General features: G+C 41.3%; 2 protein-coding genes across 2 annotated transcripts; one reads left to right on the forward strand and one right to left on the reverse strand.

Annotated features, from left to right (window-relative positions):
* The first annotated feature begins 65 nt into the window (after positions 1-65).
* LOC307254845 (small ribosomal subunit protein eS27-like) lies at positions 66-1,565 on the forward strand. The gene is made up of 4 exons (XM_080033367.1): positions 66-162; positions 659-758; positions 861-971; positions 1,101-1,565. Exons 1-4 carry the CDS (start codon positions 157-159, stop codon positions 1,127-1,129), a joined length of 246 nt encoding a protein of 81 aa, XP_079889493.1. The 5' UTR covers positions 66-156; the 3' UTR covers positions 1,130-1,565.
* LOC307254844 (tropomyosin alpha-4 chain) lies at positions 1,412-18,306 on the reverse strand. Its single transcript, XM_080033366.1, has 8 exons — positions 17,741-18,306; positions 7,154-7,287; positions 6,446-6,563; positions 6,231-6,301; positions 6,059-6,134; positions 4,787-4,849; positions 4,322-4,391; positions 1,412-2,809 (listed from the first exon to the last, which is right to left on the reverse strand). The coding sequence occupies exons 1-8, from the start codon at positions 17,870-17,872 to the stop codon at positions 2,727-2,729; spliced, it is 747 nt and encodes a 248-aa protein (XP_079889492.1). The 5' UTR covers positions 17,873-18,306; the 3' UTR covers positions 1,412-2,726.
* Positions 18,307-21,253: the final 2,947 nt, after the last annotated feature.

Here is a 21,253-nt window from a genome sequence, read left to right on the forward strand (position 1 = left end):
ATCGGTTGCGTGCGCCTCCCATACCACAGACCAGCCCGCCTACATTATGCTCATCAGACCAACAGCTGATTATGTTGACAGGGGCTCACTGAACACATCGCAATTCACTTTAGGCTTCATATTTGCATTGGAAGAAAGACGAGTGATTTCGGGGGAATGCCTGTAAGTGATAAAAAAAAATTGTTTTGTAGGCCTAGGCCTATATTTCCAGGTTAGCAGCATAAATTGTAGCCTAGAATAGTTCTGGTTCTGATAGACAGAAAAGTCTGTTTTAATAATTGATTATCCTAACATTTTACATTTTTAGATCAGTTGATACTATATGGTTTAGACTACCTTGTGAATGTTCCAAAATGTGTTTGAAAATAAAAATCATTTTAGAAATGTAGTATTGAGGTAGGTTACAGGCGTCAGGTGCGATATTTTGGCTTGCCTGGGCATGTCTGCTTCTCTGTAATAGCAATTCATTCATCAGACTGTAGGGGGCATTGGAGTATAAACAAACATCACGTCATTTAATGAATTAGTTAAATTAAACAAAAACATACAATGAAGTGATTTGTTTGAAATGATACATATTGTCATAATGCTCTATCATACCTGCACCAATACACATGTGAAAACATGGCAATAAACCTGGTTGTGATTCTGATCCAAGGATCTGATCCACCCAAGTTTTGCAGAGGAGAGAAGGAAACACAAGAAAAAGAGACTGGTGCAGAGTCCTAATTCCTACTTCATGGATGTAAAATGCATAGGTAAGGACTGTAGAGCTATACTGTGACATTTTCCTCGCAGATTCTAATGTATTTTTGATTAATTATATTCTTAAAAGTGGTATATTCCCATTTATGTCCCAGGCTGTTACAGGATCACCACTGTCTTCAGCCATGCCCAAACAGTGGTACCCTGTGCAGGATGCTCTTTTATCCTCTGCCGACCACGAGGAGGGAAATGCAAACTTACTGCAGGTGAGAAAAATCTTGCAAATCTGGTATTTTCAATGTGTAAAAAATACATGTGAAAAATTCAAGTTCTAACCTTCTTACTGTTTCTCCTGTGATGAGATATTAAACAGTTTGATTTGTGTCCGTCTATAGGGTGTGCTTTCAGAAGGAAATCTACATGAGTAGAAATGTGCCAAAACACCCACGACACAGCAGAATGGACCACGGAAAACTTAGCCTGAGCCTCACACCTTGTGATTTTACATGTAGAGAAATCACCTGTGGGGTTTCAAATAGGGCAGAGTATGAGAGGAGCAATGCAGGCCAGAGACATTCCCATATGCTCAGATTAAACTGATGCCTAATGCACTTGAAGTGCAATGTAGGTTTTTTAGAATAATTTTATGGACTTGGGAAACCCCTTTGTAATCACCAAAACATACAAAAATGTCAATGAGTCATGATTTCTGTAAAACATTTATTAGGTTGACATAGAGGGGGTGGGGGCAGTGAATGAAATATTTTAAAAATGGTCTCTATCACGTGTGAGGCACGTATCATGGCCCTGGCATGAGATGAGACCACCATCACAAACAAAAATAAAACATTTAAAGAATTTATTGTCTGCGTCATGTGTGTTCTTTGGTCTTGAAGGTTCCCCTGGCAAAAAAGAAGTGAAAATAAAACAGAAACCAAAGAAAATTAAAGCAATACAATTTCTCACATACCTAACATTATTCTACTATATACAATAAGTATCCATGGTTGAAACTTGACTTGAGCTTCCAGTGGTTTGGGGTTAAGCTTGCTCATGTAATACAATGTATTGTAAATCTAGTAAATATGGCTGGCTACATTATGGCATATTGCTGTCAATGGTCAGGTCAAGCTTATGGAAAGGTAGTACAGCTTATGCACCTAGGTGCTAAATACTGTACACACACAGCTCCCAGGTTCTGCACACATTCCCACACCATAAAGTAAGTAGAAAAAATGTGATGAACTTAAATATTCTTTGCATCCGGAACGAGTAGGCCTCAGGTGAGTTGGGGATTGGCAGAAGAGGCATTACTTTTTAACTCAATGTAAGGAAGCTTAGCGTGACTGAGCAGCATGTGCCTTGACCTGTTTCTTTATCAATGAAACCTTTCCATAGGGTCGTACCTGTCCATTTGACTGTCATGCTGTTTCAACACAAAGGGATTTAGGAGGACACTGCTAAGAAAGGCACATCCTATGTCTGTCAACTTGCAGCCTCTTAATGTGTTACAGCATGATCTGAACAAAAAAACTGTGAATACAGTTGACTTCATATCACCACTGGGTGGCCCTTCAGAGCCACACTAACGTAGACAGAGCGAAACCCAATGCCATCTGCAGCATATGTTTTAAAATAATCAAGACAGAGGCTTAATGTATGTGCGCATAAAATGTAAAATTGAGCCATTTTTAAGTGGTACAGCGACCAGATCTGTTTCTTTGGGTGTATTAATAGCCAGTTCTTTCTTAATAAGTGGTCAAAAATCATTTCAGGGTACAATTTCTGCGATCACAGCTGGAGATAAAAAATAAAATAAACAATGTGGTCAAAATGACTTTCCATCTCAAAAAAGGAAAAGAAAGTTGTGCCATAGAAAAAAAACATCAAGGGACAAGCATTAAGTTAATCCCCCATTACTCGGGGAATAAAGGTTTTACAGCTCGAAATGTGGAATGGAGTCGAACATTGAAGGAATGTTGCATGACGATGTCATCCTCTCCAGCTTCCTCTCTGTGTGTTTATAAGCTGTTCAGCTCCTGCAGGGTCTGGTCCAGGACTTGATGCATGCCCAGATTCTCCTCTTTGGCAACTGATAATTTCTCTGGAGAGAAAAAGAAAAAGGACACGGTGAAGTCTCAACCATCAGTTAACGACACTGCTCATGTCATGCCGATTAATTCTCCTTTTATAGCTTTGTCAGACAGCATCCCTTGCAAAACAGCACACAGCCCTGTTTTACCGAACAGATGTTTTGCATATATACCTATTTTGGTTAGGTTGTGCCGCATGCAAAAAAAAACTCAACCACTGTGCCTTTCATGCATGAACTGCTGACTGTTAACTCCCTGCTGTTAGTCAATTACAGTGAGGACTTCTTTAGAAGAGTTGAGTGCCACACTCTGAAGTTATTTGTTGTATGAGACGCTACCTTGTTTAAATAGCTCATCAAAAAGAAGTTTGATGCATGATCAAAATAGTGCTTAGAAGAGGATTGCAAACTGCATTAATTCACACCAAATACAGAGGAAATCTCTCACCTTTCTCACATTAACCTCCTGCTCATTAGACGATGACATGTACATTTACAACCAATTTCACAAGGGCAAACCGTTGGTGACCTTATTACAAATATCACAATGGTCACTATGTGGATATGGAGATAAGTTATGATTAAAATATAACTAGCTTGTATGAATAATCAAGAACATAGAGACAAATGCTGTAAAGTAGGAAAGAAAAAGATTTTTAATTAATAATTTCTTTTGCATAGTAAGCTGGGCAGAAGGCACACGTGTTCCATAGAGAGAAGATGAAGAGTCCGACAATTCAGAACACAAGACAGAAAGGATGGAAGCGAGAGGCAGAGAAAGAGAGGGACATCAGAGCGTCTACAGAGATGTCATGTCATTGAGGGCATGGTCCAGCTCCTCACTAATGGCCTTGTACTTCAGCTTCTGAGCGTACAATTCATCTGGAGGTCGACAGGAAGTGCAGGCAGGTGTCAAGGACAGCCACGACACAAATAAGCCGAAAGCAGGAAAAGAATGAGAGACAGATGGAGGCAAAGAGAGCACAGGGAGGGAGAGAGGGGAAGACAAAAAAAATATGAAAAATAGGTCAGGCTTTTTAAAGATGCAGAATGCTTGGAAGAAAGAAGGGTGCATATCTAATTACGCTCACAGCTCTTTTTTTTGCTGGGTGAGCTTGGGGCCATTTAAGCCTGGTCTGAATGCCTCATAAAACTGCTCCAATAACTAATAACTCAGCTGTCTGTGGCTCAACGACAAAATAATGCTGACCTAAAAAACATCCGAGCACATTCTGTCCTCCTTGGCTGACCTGGAGTAGTTATCTTTCAGAAACATGGGTCTTTCATTGGCTTGTAATTGTCCATGTGTGTAAAGAATGGATGAGGATTAGAGTTGACCCCTGACCTGAAGGACATCCCCAAACACTACCTGCACATGGTTTATCAACAAACATGTTTCTTGCATCCTCTGGCTAAAATTACTTGATTGTTCATCTTAAAGCTACGCTATTGCCTAATTGAATTCCTATTGTTTTTATGTCGGGGGAGGGGGGGTATATGACGCGAGTGTCACGGATCTCATACCTTCCAGGTCATCGATGGACTTTTCCAGTTTGGTCACTGTCCTCTCTGCAAACTCAGCACGGGTTTCAGCCTGACGAAAAACACAGACGTGGTATACGTTACAAGGTGCAAAACAAGCCATAACGCAATGAATTCAACATACGATACTGGAACGCTGTATGTTTTTCAATCGCCTTTCTCAGCCTTTTCGAAGTAATCACACAAATGTCAAAACAATGTTTTTTTTTGGGGTGGGGGGGGGGCATTTCTGGCTTTGTGTCAGGATGCATAGAGTAGAGGAAGAGAGGAAATATAGAGGGAGTGTATGTGGGATGACATGCAGCAAAGTTCCCCAGCTCTATTAATCCACAATTGCCAATAACAGTGTTCACAAAAGTGACATTGATGATTTGTTTCTCTTTTAAAAACACACTATGTATGCTCCAAAAGTGTTTACTCATCAGAGGGTTTTTTTCAGGATCTCACCTCCTTCAGTTTGTCGGTCAGAACTTTGATCTCCTCCTCGTACTTGTCTTCTTTTTCTGAGTACTGTTGGCAGAGACACAGAGAAATTACATACCTAATCAGTAACACATGTTTGAACATGATTTCACCAACAAATGCACATGATGAGAACACACACACACACACACACACACACACACACACACACATACACACACACACACACACCCTCTCCCTCTCTCTCTCTCTACCATCCAAGGATTCTAATTGTTTCGACAGCTATGGCACCACTCCCTCTGAGGAACTAAAAAACAAGAGGGGAGAAAGTGGCTCGAAAAGAGTGCTAGGTGTTGGCCTGGCCCTGGGAACGAGTTGTGCTGCGATGCCAACCGTGACAAGCCCGAATGAACAAAGCAAAGGCATGTGTTGCTAAGGCATGTGGTAAGCCTGGCATGTCGTCATACTGCCTGTCTGTGCCTGAGGAGGGAAGTTGTGTAGCCAACAGCAAGAATGTGAAGCAGTTCTCCACTGCTTCCTGAACACTATGACACCATTAACCCTGCATGTACAAAAAAATAATAGCCCCAGTGGCTAAAATGTCATGTGGTGGAACACATTAGATAGTTCAGATCTTAAACTTTTAACACATTCATGTTTTAAACTACACAACCCCAGTTGAAAATAAAGGGTGTGATTGTCAATAGGACATGGTGGTGATACATGATTATAATAGAGGTATTATGGACCAATACTAAGGTGATGTGGTATCTCTCTTCAAGGACATCTCACTCACATTACTGTCCACTGAGCCATTAGGCAAATGATAGCATACTAGGAAGTGAAGATGGGTATGTGCTGGGTGTCAGGCCTGGAGTTCAGTATACACTGTTTTACATGTGTTTTAGTTTATATAGTTGTACAAGAGAACAAAATCAGCTCTAAGAAAACCATCAAGTCAGCTTGTACATAATATTAGCCAACATGATTAGAAAATTACATTTAACAACTGACACATATCGAAAAGATACAAAATGGTCTGTGAATGCATCCTGACTCGGAAAGTGGCTGACAGTCATGATTCGTGGCAAGCCTAACATATAGACCTGACAGAGTGCTTATGTTAAACATCACTTGTTAAAAAAAGAACATTTCCTCTATGGAAATGTCATGAGGCAAAAAAAAAGACTTATAAATGTGTAAATGTGTTCTTGTTGCTGGGTCCAGTCATTGCCATGCACATTACTCACTCACTCACTCACTCACTCACTCACTCACACCATATGAAATTCTCACCTTCTCAGAACTGGCTTCTAAGGACTTCAGGTTGTTGGTCACATTTTTCAGCTCCTCCTCGAGGTCACTGGCTTTACTGCAGAGACAGGCCGACATATGCTTGGTTTTAACAAGAGAGCGGCAGGTCAGGGTATTTGAGTGTTCTTTTTGCTTGTGTGTTCACTGGTTTTACCATTCTGAGAGCTCGGCCCTCTCCTCGGCTCTCTCCAGCTCTCCTTCCAGGATCACCAGCTTGCGGGCCACCTGGGATTGAAAGAGTTCAAATCTTCAGTGGGAAAGCTCGGATCCGAAAAGACAAGAGTATAGGTTTAAATTGAAGAAAAAAAAATTCCTGAAAGTTGGAGTGCAGCTTGATTAAAGGATGTCAAACCAAAGTCAAAGTCTCACCTCCTCGTATTTACGGTCGGCCTCCTCTGCGATGTGTTTGGCCTCCTTCAGCTGCATCTCCTGAATCTCCATCTTCTCCTCATCCTTCGACGCTCGATTCTCAATCACCTTCATCCCTCTGATTGGACAGGGGATAGATCAATCATTCCAAGCTCAACAACTAAAACTATGCCTTTCCCAAATGCAAGAATAGGAAGGTTGAATCTGCCTTAAATAAGGCCTACATTTGTGAAAAAAACCCAATATATGATATCAAAGTTGGGTGACGCAATACATTTTTACAAAAAATACGATGAAAATAAACGTTCATAAATATTATAAAGCTTTTGAAAAAAAAACACAGCTTTTTTTACTCTCTAGAACGTTTGACAGGACTGTGTGGGCGTGGCCGTATCAAACGGTCTCCCCATGGCAACAGCTATTGTTATAATAGAACGTTCGGGGCAGAGAATTACCGTGATTGGTCCAAAATAACCATTGTGTCATAAGAACCAGAGCATAGCCCGTCTCATCTTAATTTAGTTTCTGTAAAGTTGATCAAACTTACATAACACTAACTTTTCACACTGAAATTGATATTGATACATATGCCTGACTCTTTTTAGACGTTTACTATCATGCAACTAACTCCCCAAATGACATACTGTAGATTAGTAGGATTTATTTGGATTTGGGTTTCCAGGGGGCTTTAGTATGATTTAAACCGACCTCTCGCTCTCGTCTGCGGCCTTTTCGGCCTCCTCCAGTTTCTGCAGCGCTGTGGCCAGCCTCTCCTGGGCCCGGTCCAACTCCTCCTCCACCAGCTGGATCCTACGGTTCAGAGCTGCTACATCGCCCTCCGCCTGAGAGAAAAAAAGAAGAGAAATGTAGTCATTCATTCATTCAACTTTATATCATCCGGTTCCTACCTTCCCCCCCCTCTTCCCAGCCATAAAACAGGAAGAGAGGGAAAGGGCACAAAGAGGACAAATGAGGGGTGAGAAAACTCCATGGCTTGAAGAAAAAACAAAACAACAACAGATGGACATAACCCTGTAGCTTTGTTCTTATTGTCAGCACAACAAGTCAAGGGAAAATCTACATTGAGATATGTCGGACCTGACCAAAGCCATTCCCTGTCCCTCTTTCCCCCCCCAAGAACCAGGCTCTGTTTAAGGTTTCTTCCCATTATATACATATACAAAATAAAATATAAATAAAACTGAATTGAATTGGCTATTAGATAGCAGAAATGAGTTACATATTTTTAACTTCATGCTTATCATACTGTTATTGTTGTATGGCTTGTTAAGCCCTTGTGAGACCTTCTTGAAGATGGAATATGAGTTTAGGTTCAAAGTTTATTTCTTAGGACGAGTTTCTAGGTGTGTTGTTCTGTCCTCTCTCCACCTTCCCTGGCCATTGCTGCTGTGTTAAGATTAAAATCTGTCCGTTTATTCACGAGCCTCCCAAACGAGGAGTAAATGTCACTGAGCGGGTTGCTCAAGTCATCGAAAAGGCATGAGCATGGAAAGAAGGAAAGGTGTTGGTGGAGAGGTAGCTATAAAAAAAAAAACATTAGAGCAATGCCCCTTTAGGACTCTTAAAACTGAACCCACAAGGCGACTGACTGTGGCTTCAATTGACTAGGATACATTCAATTCTTACTGTACCATGAGTAAGTGAGTTACTGTCATCTATTCATTATGCCCCGTTGGGCCGCTCATGTTTCAGAAATCAATTGTAGAGTCAAGCTGATGAATAATAGGTGAAATCGAGACAGTCGAGGGTACTTGTAGGATCCCGTATAGGAACGGGGTCTACCTGTTATAAACAGCCTTTCGAAAACACAACCGAGTCTCTAAGGAAAGCCTAATCCTTTTTAATATGTGAAGATGGCGGGACTATGGATTTGAATGAAACGTTTACAACAACAAATTAATTTCCGGTGACCCTGAATTCAGAACTGCGCCAAGTGGGTTGGACAAATGGGCTTCTTCTCATCTGCCCTCGGTAAAGAAAGGCAGAGAGAGGAAAAAGAAAGCAAACAGACAACTATACAGGCATTTCCTCTCTGTCGGGAGTTTAACCACCATCTCCTAGGGTGGTGGCTGAGGTTTTTGAATTGTTACAATGCTGAGCTATTCATTCAGACCCAGAGTACTCGCACAAGCCATGCTGTTCCTAAAGCAAAGCAGCTGGGGGTGGGGGGGGGGGGGGGTGGGGGGTTCTTAGACAAACAGACATTTTTCAGTGCTCAGTTGCAGGGCAGCAGTTTGTAGGTCAGTGACTCATTAGCTAGTCTTTCAGTCCAGAAGTCAGCCTGCCAGTCAAAGTGTCTGCAATTCACTGCACAGGTACTGTAGGTGAGTCATGCTGCTACGTTTTCGAGATAAAGCCATTACGAGAGACAAAAAGGAGAGGCCTGGCTACGAGGAGGAGTGAAGGTGACGCTACAGGGAGACGAATCGAGGGCTTTGAAAGCTCAGGGGGAAAAAAAGAGTTATTAAGTCTGTTTAGTGCTGAGAATAAATAGACCATCCATCCAGGCCTTTCTTCCATTCTGTCATAGACTCAATATTTCAGGAAATGAAAGCATGGTTTCCTGCTCGTTGGCAGCTGACAAAGGCCCCTATTTTAATTTTTAAGATTTTCTCCCCCTCGTCTCCATGTCATCTCCAATCTGCAGACTAGCCAGTCAGTCTTTCCACCTCTCTCTCTATCTCTCTCTCTCCCTCCCTCCCAGGTCCTGCGCTACTGCACCCAGAGCAGACAGGGGGAGGCCGTTGATACAAGACAGGAAATGTCTGCTGATCTAGTGTTGACATGTCTCTAAAACAGCCAGAAAGAGGTTTACCTAACCCAACGCGGAATGAATGTTAAAAAGGTGGAAATCGGTCAGACATCTTGGATTCTCATCAGCGATGTCCTTTACACAGGTCTGCATTTGTCGACACTACATCTGGCTGGTGAGAAAAGTTGAAGAATGAAGCTGGAGCCTGAAATAACAGATAGTGTCACTCTCCTAAGTCCTGAGCCAGGCAATGTGCTGTGAACAATGCCGTCTGCACTCTGCACACATACAAACATGCTATTCATGGGCTTTAGGTCAGCTACACTGGCACATCAGATGCTTTAATGCAGTTCCAGACACACACACACACACACACACACACACACACACTCTGTAAACACACACAAAGGCTCACTCGTTCTGTCAATCTCTGCCTCTCTCACACAAACATAAATAACAGCATTCCCTTTCTTTCTAGTCAAATGTTTGCTGTCAAGCAACGCAAGAAAGAAATACCTTAAGTACCATACGTCTTGTGCCAAGCTCTTGCATCTATGCTGGTAGTATATCTTTGTTCAAAATCAGATGTGTGCAACCTGGTGTCTAATCTGTCATCAGATTTTCACAACTATGGGGAGGGGGGAATTCCCTTACAGACATAGACAGCCTTGTGCTAGGCAAAACAGCACTCATGCCTGTAATTCAATCAGCCATTACCAGAGAAGTGATGAGTTTTTCCTGTAAATCCTGAAAAGTATGTACAGTTGAAAACACCTCTGCATCAATCATTAAACAAATGCTTAAAAGGACAGCAACACAAGCTCAGAGTTCAGAGCTTTTGCACACAAAAATACAACAAAAAAACACAACAAGGTGAAGGTCACAAGAACTGAGCACTACTAAGTAGAAGGGCAAAGGGTTATATAAGAGCAGATACTAACTTCACTTAGCAAATGAGGATCTTGAAGGGAAAAAAAGTGACAGGAAGTCAACTGCCCAACATCCTTTCATTTCCTCCCTTTGATTGTTCTTTCTTTCTTTTAGAGCTAGTATTCTCTCTGTCTCTGGCCATGCCCCTTCCTTTAGCACCCACATTGCATTCTTTGGCTGCCGAGGACGCACACTGCCTTATATGGTTAAACAAACTATGCAGAAAGTTTGTGAGAGTATCATGAAGATTAGCAGAGCGCACGCACACACACACACCGTGCACATGTACGAGCTACTGGACCACAAGTAGCCGCTCTGTTATCAAGCTAGCTTAATATACACACCAGTGCTTTTCAAGAGTGGTATTCCAGTACTACTAGCAATGTAATAGCAGGTCGTGCCTTGCTTAAAGACATTGAGCCATAGTGTCCTCACAATTCTTAAAAAAAACAAGTTTGACATTTTGGTAAATTTGTTAAAAATGAAGCTACAGCCTGTTAGCTTAGCATAGCACAAACACTCGAAACCAATGTAGAAAAGCTAGCCTGGCTAGGTCTGAAGAGAACTAAATCTTACTTATTACCTTGTTATATTCTGTTTGTTTAATATACAAAAACCTAACAGAAAATGGTTTTGAAAAAGTGTGCCGGACACCACTCAGTCTCCATTGGTTTGCTGGGCAACTGCTTGGAGAGAGGCATTATGACATTTTTACACTTGCTTTACTTTGTATGGATTACACAAACAAAAAATAATATGTTGACTTGTGAACTTGAAAGGTGCTGGTTGAAGGATTTTGTTACTTTGGGGCAGAGCCAGGCTGGCTGTTTGGCTGCTAGCTGAGGCTTCATATGTCTTGTACAGACATTAAAGTTGTATATCAATCTTCTCATTTAACGCTTGACAAGAAAGCAATAGACATAGGCCTAGGTCCTACAGTACAGGTGAAACTCGAAAAATTAGAATATCGTGCAAAAGTTCATTTATTTCAGTAATTCAACCTAAATGGTGAAACTAATATATTATATAGACTCATTACATTCAAAGTGAGATATGTCAAGCCTTTATTTGTTATAATTGTGATTATTATGGCTTACAGCTTATGAAAACCCCAAATTGAAAATCTCAGAAAATTAGAATATTACATAAAATCAATAAAAAAGGGATTTTAAATACAGAAATGTCGGCCCTCTATAAAGTATAATCATGCATACGTACTAAGTACTTGGTTTGGGCCCCTTTTGCACAAATGATTGCCTAAATGCGGTGTGGCATGGATGCTATCAGTCTGTGGCACTGCTGAGGTGTTATGGAAGCCCAGGTTGCTTTGATAGTGGCCTTCAGCTCGTCTGTATTGTTGGGTCTGGTGTGTATCATCTTCCTCTTGACAATAGTCCATAGTTTCTCTATTGGGTTCAGGTCAGGAGAGTTGTCTGGCCAATCAACACAGTAATACCATGGTCAGTCAACCAGTTACTTGTGGTTTTGGCACTGTGGACAGGTGTCAAGTCTTGCTGGAAAAAGTAATTCAGCATCTCCATAAAGCTTGTCAACAGACAGAAGCATGAAGTGCTCTAAAATCTCCTGGTAGACAGCTGTGGTGACTTTGGACTTGATAACACAGTGGACCAACACCATCAGATGACATGGTGCCTCAAATCATCACAGACTGTTGAAACTTGACAGTGGTCTTCAAGCCCCTTGGATTTTGTGCCCCTCCACTCTTCCTCTAGACTGTGGAACCTTGATTTCCAAATGAAACGCAACATTTAATTTGGATCAGTGATGATTTGAGGTATCATGTCATCTGCTGCTGTTGGTCCACTGTGTTATCAAGTCCAAAGTCACCACAGCCATCTACCAGAAGATTTTAGAGCACTTCATGCTTCTGTCTGTTGACAAGCTTTATGGAGATGACAATTTCCATTTCCAGCTAGACTTGGCACCTGCCCACGGTACCATAAACCACTGGTAACTGGTTGACTGACCATGGTATTACTCTGCATGAATGGCCAGACAACTCTCCTGACCTGAACTCCATAGAGAAACTATGGAGTAATGTCAAGAGGAAGATGATACACACCAGAACCAACAATACAGACGAGCTGAAGGCCACATCAAAGCAACCTGGGCTTCCATAACACCTCAGCAGTGCCACAGGCTGATAGCATCCATGCCACGCCGCATTTAGGCAATAATTCATGCAAAAGGGGCCCAAACCAAGTACTTAGTACATATGCATGATTATACTTTCTAGAGGGCCGACATTTCTGTATTTAAAATCCTTTTTTTATTGATTTTATGTAATATTCTAATTTTCTGAGATTTTGAATTTGGGGTTTTTATAAACTGTAAGCCATAATAATCACAATTATAAAAAATAAAGGCTTCACATATCTCACTTTGTATGTAATGAGTCTGTATAAGATATTATTTTCACCTATAAAGTTGAATTACTGAAATAAATTAACTTTTGCACGATATTCTAATTTTTCGAGTTTCACCTGTATATCCCAAAAATGTGAACTATTCAGTGCTGCATGTCTATTCACAACATACTTGACACAACCTACGTATGAAGAAATACAGGACTCAAATGTGCTTTTCAGTTAACCACTTTGTCACTGGTTGATTGGCCTCTACTTAGTAAACAGTCCACCGCCTGACTTGAAGATACAGCACAGTTCTACTGGGAGAGACTTAAGAAATACCTGAGTGTATTACATTTGTGTGAGACAGTATCAAGGACAAGCGAAAGAGGAATCTTATTATTGGCTGATTCCAGGGCAGTGGGTTAATGAGGTGCACAATGCTGTTGGGGTTCAGGGAAAGTTATTCCTGACACTGCTGCTCACTAATCTCAATGCAAATGTGTGTCTGCGAGTGTGTAATTTGTTCCCATAAAGATCTGGCATGCAAAAACAGCAGCATGCAGTATGAGTCAGCCCTGTCATGAGGTGTGATATGTAAAAGATGCTCATTAAACCTCCAGACAAGGATCAAAGAGCTCTCTGCGTTCAAGATGTAATGTAATGCTCCGCCACTTTTTCTATAGCATGAATTCAGAATGTCAACCCGATCTTGAATTTTGAGTCTTTCATTCAGGCTCCGCAATATAATAATGTTTTAAAACCTGACAAGAGCGTGATTGCAAACTATTCACTGAGCCTCTACGGGGGTGGGCTCTAACCACTACACCACGAGCGCCTCCCCCATAGAGGCTCAGTCCTCCGTCGCAGCAGACCCCAGTTTTAATCCGGCCCGGGTCGTTCACTGCATATCATTCCCCTCTCTGCTCCATTTCATCTCTGTCTCTGATGTCAACAAAGAAAGAAGAAGTACAGTATAATAGGAAGCAACTAATATAGGAATAAACAGGATTCAGACAGTTATCCTTCTGGGTTTTTCTGGAATTAAATCGATCTTGTTGACATTTTTGAAGGAAAAAAAAGTCCTCTTTGGGGTAGCAGCACTGTAATACAGATGCACACTAATCCTGCTTTGACAAAAACATCAAAACAAGTATCTCACGAAATCCTGCATGTATCCACAAAGGAGAAAAAAGGCTCAATGTGTTGGGTTTGAAATTATTCAAAAACTACTTAAAATGCCACATAAAATAGTATTATTCATACTCTCTAAATGCTACTTAATGACATCAAATTTAGCCTCGCTAGCACAGACCGCATTATATACAGTATATTGTTCTCCTTGCTTGGACTAGAACCCGCAACCTTGGCCTACATAATCAGCTAAGCCACAAGCCACTAACATGGGAGTTTTCTCCTGCATGCCAATACTGTCAAAACGTATCAACATGTGGCAGTTATATTTGGAAAGTTGAGCTATTCCCAGGGAGCAAGTCCAAAAAAAACAGTGAAACCAGGAAGTAATTCTTTCCACAGAATCTGCAGGAGACAGCTATAGAGGCCGAGCAGAAAAACCTTCCAACCCACTGACCATGGCAAGCAGCAAACAGATGATACCTCGGGTTCATTTTGACAAACTGATGAGCTGAGGGAAGCTCTGCTTAAGCGGTTTCTAAATTACTTCCTGCAATGAGCTTTCCCTATGAGAAATAAGTGGCGTAAAATGAGCACAGTTGTCACGTTTGTAGAACAAAAAAAAACGTTGCTGGACTATCAAATCCAATGTTAATGTCATTATGGTATAGTAAAGACAGTTTTATGTAAATAGAGGGAGACAGCTAATTTGACATAATAATAGCTGTCCCTCGTTTCCATAAGAAAACTAACTTTGGAAATGTAAGATGTTATGTATTAAACTATCCCTGTCTGACGTTGTAAACCACTGAGTGGAATCTATTAACTGGTGGAGACGCTCAGTCCACCACACACACTAATCTTCCTGTTGATCGGGCCGGAGCTCAGGGACAGGAAGTGTTTGGAGTAGGAGCGCAGGAAGTGCCGGACCAGAATCGGCAGACAGCATCCTGGGAGGGGCAGCCGAGGGGGGTGGGGGTGGGGGTGGACGTGCTTCCCAACACTGATACAAATTCAGCGCAGGGTAGTCCCACTTCCCTTTTGATCTGTTTTTAGATATGGATCAGTGTGCTACAAACTGTATTTTCGGCACGCTTTGTGGTTAGACGACAATTATCACCATGGCAATCGCATGTTGTCTGATGATGACTTTGCTTACCACGGTTGCACATGAACATTCCACTTCCACTTTTTAAGCTTTGAATTCTGTGCTTTGGAGCTTTTGTTATTTATTTATATTGTCTCACAATTATATGTTTAAAGAAAAACTAAGCTGTTTTCATAACTTTTAGGGTCACAGATACCAAAAACATGATCAACTATGGCCTGTATCTCAACTCTAAACTCTGCTGTGAACACTATAAGAAGTTGGAAAAAGCTAATTGACAATGATGGCTGTACATAAGCAACACGCAAGTCAAATGAGCATTTCAAGATTATGTCCCGTCTATGTAATGTGGCAGAACTGAGCGATTGAGTAACGTTTCCAGAGGCATCAAAAAAAGACACTGAAATAACAAGAAGCAATTACTATTTTCACGTGTGTGAGATGTGGCCAGGTGTTTTTTTCTGATGCCTCCACATTTTCAAACAATGATTCATTACCTCAGCCAGGTTCCTGTGTTGATCTGCCTATGCTCCGATGAAAGAGTTTTTGTGCCAAGGAATAACTCTAGGTTGCCCTAATTATTCACATATGGGAGGGCCACACCAAACACCACCACACAAATGCACTGTTCTGTTCTGTTTGAGTTTTGAATGCCCACGGAGTGAGATGTGTGACAGATTAAACTGCCTTTATATGTGACAGGGATGAAATTGTCTAAAATAGTGACTTAAACAGGTGTGCAGATAAAGGCCCATTTTAACCCCAAAGCAGTTAGAAACAGTACAAACACATTCAATGTGTTGTTTACAGCCACTATGGCCTAGTGTATGGCCACTATGGCCTAGTGAGTGCGCCCTATAATGTAGTTTTAAGGCACTTAAAAACTGAAAATGCTTTTTTAAGTTGTATTAATGACAATACAGTATAACACAGTTGTTATTATATCAATGCGTTTTATAGGAGAAGTTAATATTCATTGTTTTGAGCTGCCAAACTTGATTTATCATTAAAATCTCCAAAATACAAAAATCAAATTGTCAGCCAAGTAGTGACAAAAAAGTTCTGTTTTATACTATTATTTTGTAATATGTGTCATGTTGTGATGGGAACACAGTACAGCTACACAGTACCCTCATGTAACATCAGAAATGAGTTGAGGGTGTTTCTCAAGATCCCAAAAGATGAATATGCACTAATAGAAATCTACCTACAATTGTTCCTGTCCATTTACTTAACCCACTTCAATGCTTTGGAATAAGTGTATGCCTACAGGCTAGAAATAAATATTTCACTGAACAAACCAAAGATGTAAAGGCCGGTGCATGAGCATAATGTTGAAGTGAAGGTACTTTAAATGTCCCAGTCATTTAGCATCAAACGTATGACTATGACCTCAAACATGTAACTATTTTAAAATAACCATTACAAACACCACCGATGTCACTATACAAGACAATGTCAAAACAATTATCCACAGGCGTCGCACACGCCCATTTATCAAATGAAAAAGGTGCCCTGTTACTTAATAGTCAGCCTGTGACAAAGGGGCAAGTCCTTCAGCAGGCCAGCTCCTTTCATCATCTCAGCTGCCATATCTTTACGGCCACACCTTCCCCTCCCACTCTCCTTCTATCTTTCTTTTTGTCCTGTCATTAACCAGCTCCTATGCAAAGGATATGGCACCATATGCCATAAATCAGCACGTGAATCAAGTTGAGACTGTTACCTAACAGTGCTGCTAAGCTTTCTTTTTTTCTTTCTTCTTCTTCAGTTACGTGTAGCTTGATAACTCAGATGTGGGAAGAGTCAAGAGACAGGCAGGTAACAGAGCTGGGCCAAGACTCAGAAAAAACAAAACGAATGAGTCACTTTCTTCACATCCGTGTGTCGAGTTTAAGAAACCACACTTTTGTGTAACTGCAACAATACAACCTATTGCCCAACTGCAGCTGATACTTTACATTGAAGTGTAAACACATGAAAGTGTTGAAAATAGGACTGCACCTATAATTACATATAGTACTGTGTAAACAAATAGTCAATAACGTCCATCACAAGTCCCCTGAGCATCCTGAAAAGGTCTTGTTTTGTCAGACCAAAGGTCCAAACCCCAAAGATATTCAGCTTACTATGGAAGACTAAGAAAAAACATAACGTATTCCCATTTGAGAAGCTGAAACCAGTGTGTTTTTTTTTCTTTTTTTTAATCCTTAAAGATAATATCATGATCAAAATTGTCCCTTTCTGTTGATTGACTAATCAGTTGAGTAATGGTTTGGGCAATAGTTTCAGATCTGAATGAAAAGAGCACATTTTCCAGTATTCCTTGGAATCCCTAATAACAGGGTAGGCACACTTTTAAGTCTAGGCTATGCCCCTTTAGTCTCCTATCATCAGTGGAGGCAGGCTGGCATGGTGGTTAACCAAGACAGCTGCTGCTGGCACACGCCCACCCTGCTGAAGTGTCATTGAGCAAGCTATTAAGAGTGTGAAAAGTGAATTTCCCTGGAGACCCACAACATTATCCCCTTCATCTAAATGTTGGCAGCTCTAAAAGCTGCTTACACCTAATTAACAAGCAGTTGCAAAGATAATATCATTAATTAAGTATTACAATGGTTTAGTATTTGTAATCTGGTAAACCTAATAGAAACGATCAATTCAGCATAATAGGTTCAAAGCTGTCTACGTGGTCTACGTTATTCCCAGTAGTTTTTACAGAGGCCTGCAAGTCAGGCGACACTGAGCATGCGCACAGACCTGCAGGAATCCAAACTTTTTTCATAGAGGGACCAACGCCTTGCATTGTGGCACCATCACGACGCGAATGAATCAATGACAAGATCTTGCATTTTTAGCGCTAGAAAGGAGAACACGTAGAAGTTTACACCGTTCAATCCGTCCGACAGATGAGCGGCAAAACAAGTTGTTAAGAGAGAGAGGGAGAAGACCTAATAAAAGAGAGGTTTTGATTGTCTCACTTTCTCTCGGAGCTCCCGTTCACCGTCCAGCTCTCTCTGTAGAACCTGAGCCCGGTCCTCTGCGTCGTCGGCTTGCTGCTGCAAGCACTGAATCTTTCTTTTCACAGCATCAAGAGAGGTTACACCTGCCATTGTTGACTGTTTAGTTACTTAATTTAAGACTACACGTAGAAAAAAAACACACTTAAGACTATGTTGGGCTTGGGCAAAACAAAAGTAGGCTACCACCTCCTGGTTGTTTGGTCTATCAAGAATGATATTAGGCCTACAATAAGAAGAAAAAAAATAGACTTTGATCGCTGGTTTAAAAAAGTAATCAATGTCCGTCCGGGGCCAAAGTCTTTGGAATGTTAAGGAGCCGTTCAAGTGCAACAAAAAGTTATATAACCAGGAAGTAACGGTGTCCAGGTGCTCTCCAAATGTTTTCCTCTGCTCCGTAGGGATGATACGTTCATGAGCGGTGTAGGTAAATTTGTCCTCTGGAATGTGGCAGTTTTGGTCCGGACACTTTGAGTTTGAGGAGCAGGATTGGAAAAGCTGCGCGGTGAGGAGAGAGCCGAGAGCGCCAGACTGTGCCGGAGGAGGAGAGAGATGATTGGGACGATGAGGTCAGAGAGGGCGGGGCGTGTGTCCTAACAGTGTGTGTGTGTGTGTGTGTGTGTGTGTGTGTGTGTGTGTGTGTGTGTGTGTGTGTGTGTGTGCGTGTGCGTGCGTGCGTGCGTGCGTGCGTGCGTGCGTGTGTGTGCGTGCGTGTGTGTCTGTACAATCTGAGCCCTGTGACTGATGTGATCACTGCTATGAAACTTTCAGAAAAGGTATGGATAAATTACTTTCAGTTATACAGTAGTTAAGGCGGGTTGCCCTCTGCTTAGGTGTCAATCACAAAACTGCTAAAACAGAATAACATCTATCATAATTGTGTCTGTATTCTGTATTCTCTCTTATCTCCAAATGAGTAGCACACACAAACACAAGATGGTATTATTTCCGTAGAATATATTGATCTTGATCGTTAGAATTCATATTATGTTCTTGTCACGCTTTTCGAAAGACCTTTCGCCCTCTTGGGAAAGTTGGGAACCTTTGAACTGCAGCATCCAATATGCAGCGTGCATTTCTTCTATTTTGGGGGGAAACTGTGCATGTATGTGCTTGTCCTCAAAAAGTAAGCAAACTAACATTGTGTGGGTGTATATCAGATTTATGTAGCATCTTTCATCTTTCCATGCCAGCATTCACCCAAACTGGGGCCCGGCATATCCCGACTCTGCATACTTTTTTCTGTTCAAATTCAGCACAACAAAGTTCCACTTGCTTGTGCGGAAAATAAAACCCTCTCCCAATCGATCTCATCTGTTGATTGAGCCTCTCCTTCTGATTTGCCCCTTGCACCGGAAAAGCTGGAAGCATTGATTTCATTAGACACAGGAGTGTGGGGCTTTCTGTTTGCCTTAGCTGCATTCCTGACATACCAGAGCCCCCCTGCCTGTTCTGTGCTTTTCTCTGCCCCGGCCGCCCCCACAGTCCTCTCCCCCTTAAAAAAAGTAACTTCTGCTGCTGTGAATGGTGTTATCCATACCTGCAGTAAGACAACATATAGTGCCACCCTCTTTGACACTAACCATTTGTAGCTTTCTGCATCCCTGTATGCAAGTATTTTCATCCAACTCTCTTTTAAAGACAGATTCTGTGTCTGGTTGCAAGAGCAACAGTGAGTTGTGATGACCTGAATATTAGCCCTACTAGTCACTGCAGAGGCTTCTTTTTTTTCTTTCTTTCTTTTTAAAGGAATCACTCTGCTTGCTTTTTGGGGTATTTGGCTCACTGTTCTGCTTTCCCAGCCCCCTCCAGGTTTCCTAATCTGGTCGCTCTCTCTGTGTGTGAATTCAGATGTGTAATGACTCGACTGCTGCCTCTAATAAGTGACATGAGGGGAATTTATGGAAGTGGAGGAGAGCAGATTTTAGTCTCTGGAAATGTTGTCGTCGCTCCGTAGGACTTCACTGTTAACACGTAACAGTAAAAATCTATTAAAAAAACAACAACCTTGCATTTCTTGCATTCTCTTTCCACGCCCAGGAGTGGAAGCTATACCTAGCCATGGCCTCAAACCACACCTTCCAACTACAGCTCTTTCCAGGGGGCCCACCACCTGACCAACTTTACATGTGAGGCTTCTCCAAACTGCTCTCGGAGTTTATTTGATCACTGCTTGAGGATAATCCAGCGTGTCTGCCTCTGTGTTTCTGTATGACACACACTTCCCTGCTCTTTGTGCGTAGTACAACATTGCATTTCCCTGGGATATCCTCCCCAAGGCTCAAACAATGCCACATCTTGCTGGAAGCTGGGATGAATTTGTGTTTTCTTGGCGCTTCTCTCTGCGAGGATTGCTCAGTGAAATCTCATTGGAGCGACATACTGGATTCCTAGCTGTTGTTGTTAAAGTGGCATTTAATTTCCAAAATGGTATGATATTTCTTTTATCATCATCTTAGAAAACAAGCGACTCGCTAATAAGGACTTTGTTTAGATTGTTGTTGTTCCCCCCCCCCCTCTCTCTCTCTCTCTCTCTGTCTGTCTGTCTCTCTCTCTTTCTCCCTCCCACTCTCACAACACGTACAAACACACGTGTAATCACACACTGTGCACACATGCACTGACATGCTAGAGGAACCACCACTGACAGATATATAGAGCTGTGGTTTGTGGTGTTGCCAACAATCTTGAATATGATCTTCTGTCCCAGATTGCTGATTAGCCACAGGACAATTGACTTTTCGAATGTTCCGCTACAATAAGTGAAATGAGTGACTTTGAAAAGATTCTCAAAAATGTAGTTTGGGTCTTATATAATGCACACAGTCATTGAATTATTGGAGGGTTCTATACAAAATGTATATAGAATTCCTGTGTTTTGGAAGAAGTATTCAGGGTATTGTACTTAATTACAGAAAATCAATTGCAGGGTGTAAAAATACTCTAAGTAAAAGTTATATACTGTTAGATTTTCTTTTATAATATTATTATATTATTTATTATATTTTTATTTATTCCGTTTCGTTCCATTCCATTCCTTTTTTCTGTGTTCAATGCTGTCCAATTCTATTCTTAAAAAGTGAGCCAACCAGACCCTGTAGTGCGCTCCTCATATTAGCTTGAGGCCACTTCTCGCATACCCCACCTGCATCTGCAACCTGAACTGTCAACGACCAAGTTGCATTGTGGGTGATTTAAATGCCAGGTTTTGACGGGGAGGAAGAATGTGGCAATTAAAAGGACAATGTTTCATGTTCTGTTACATAAATTGTGATCGTTTGAAAATATCAAACGGTCTTTTGTGAGTCCAACAATGTTACAGGAATAATCCGTTAAATGATTGAGAACACTTCTAAGTTCAAGTAAGAAAGTAATTTAAGCTAAATATACTTTTTAAATTATGAAAGTAAATGCACAACAAGTCAGGTATAAAAAGGCCCCTATGATAGTTGAGTTATTGTGTATCATATATCT

This window comes from Ammodytes marinus (assembly GCF_949987685.1).
Source record: "Ammodytes marinus genome assembly, chromosome: 8".
NCBI lineage: Eukaryota > Metazoa > Chordata > Actinopteri > Uranoscopiformes > Ammodytidae > Ammodytes > Ammodytes marinus.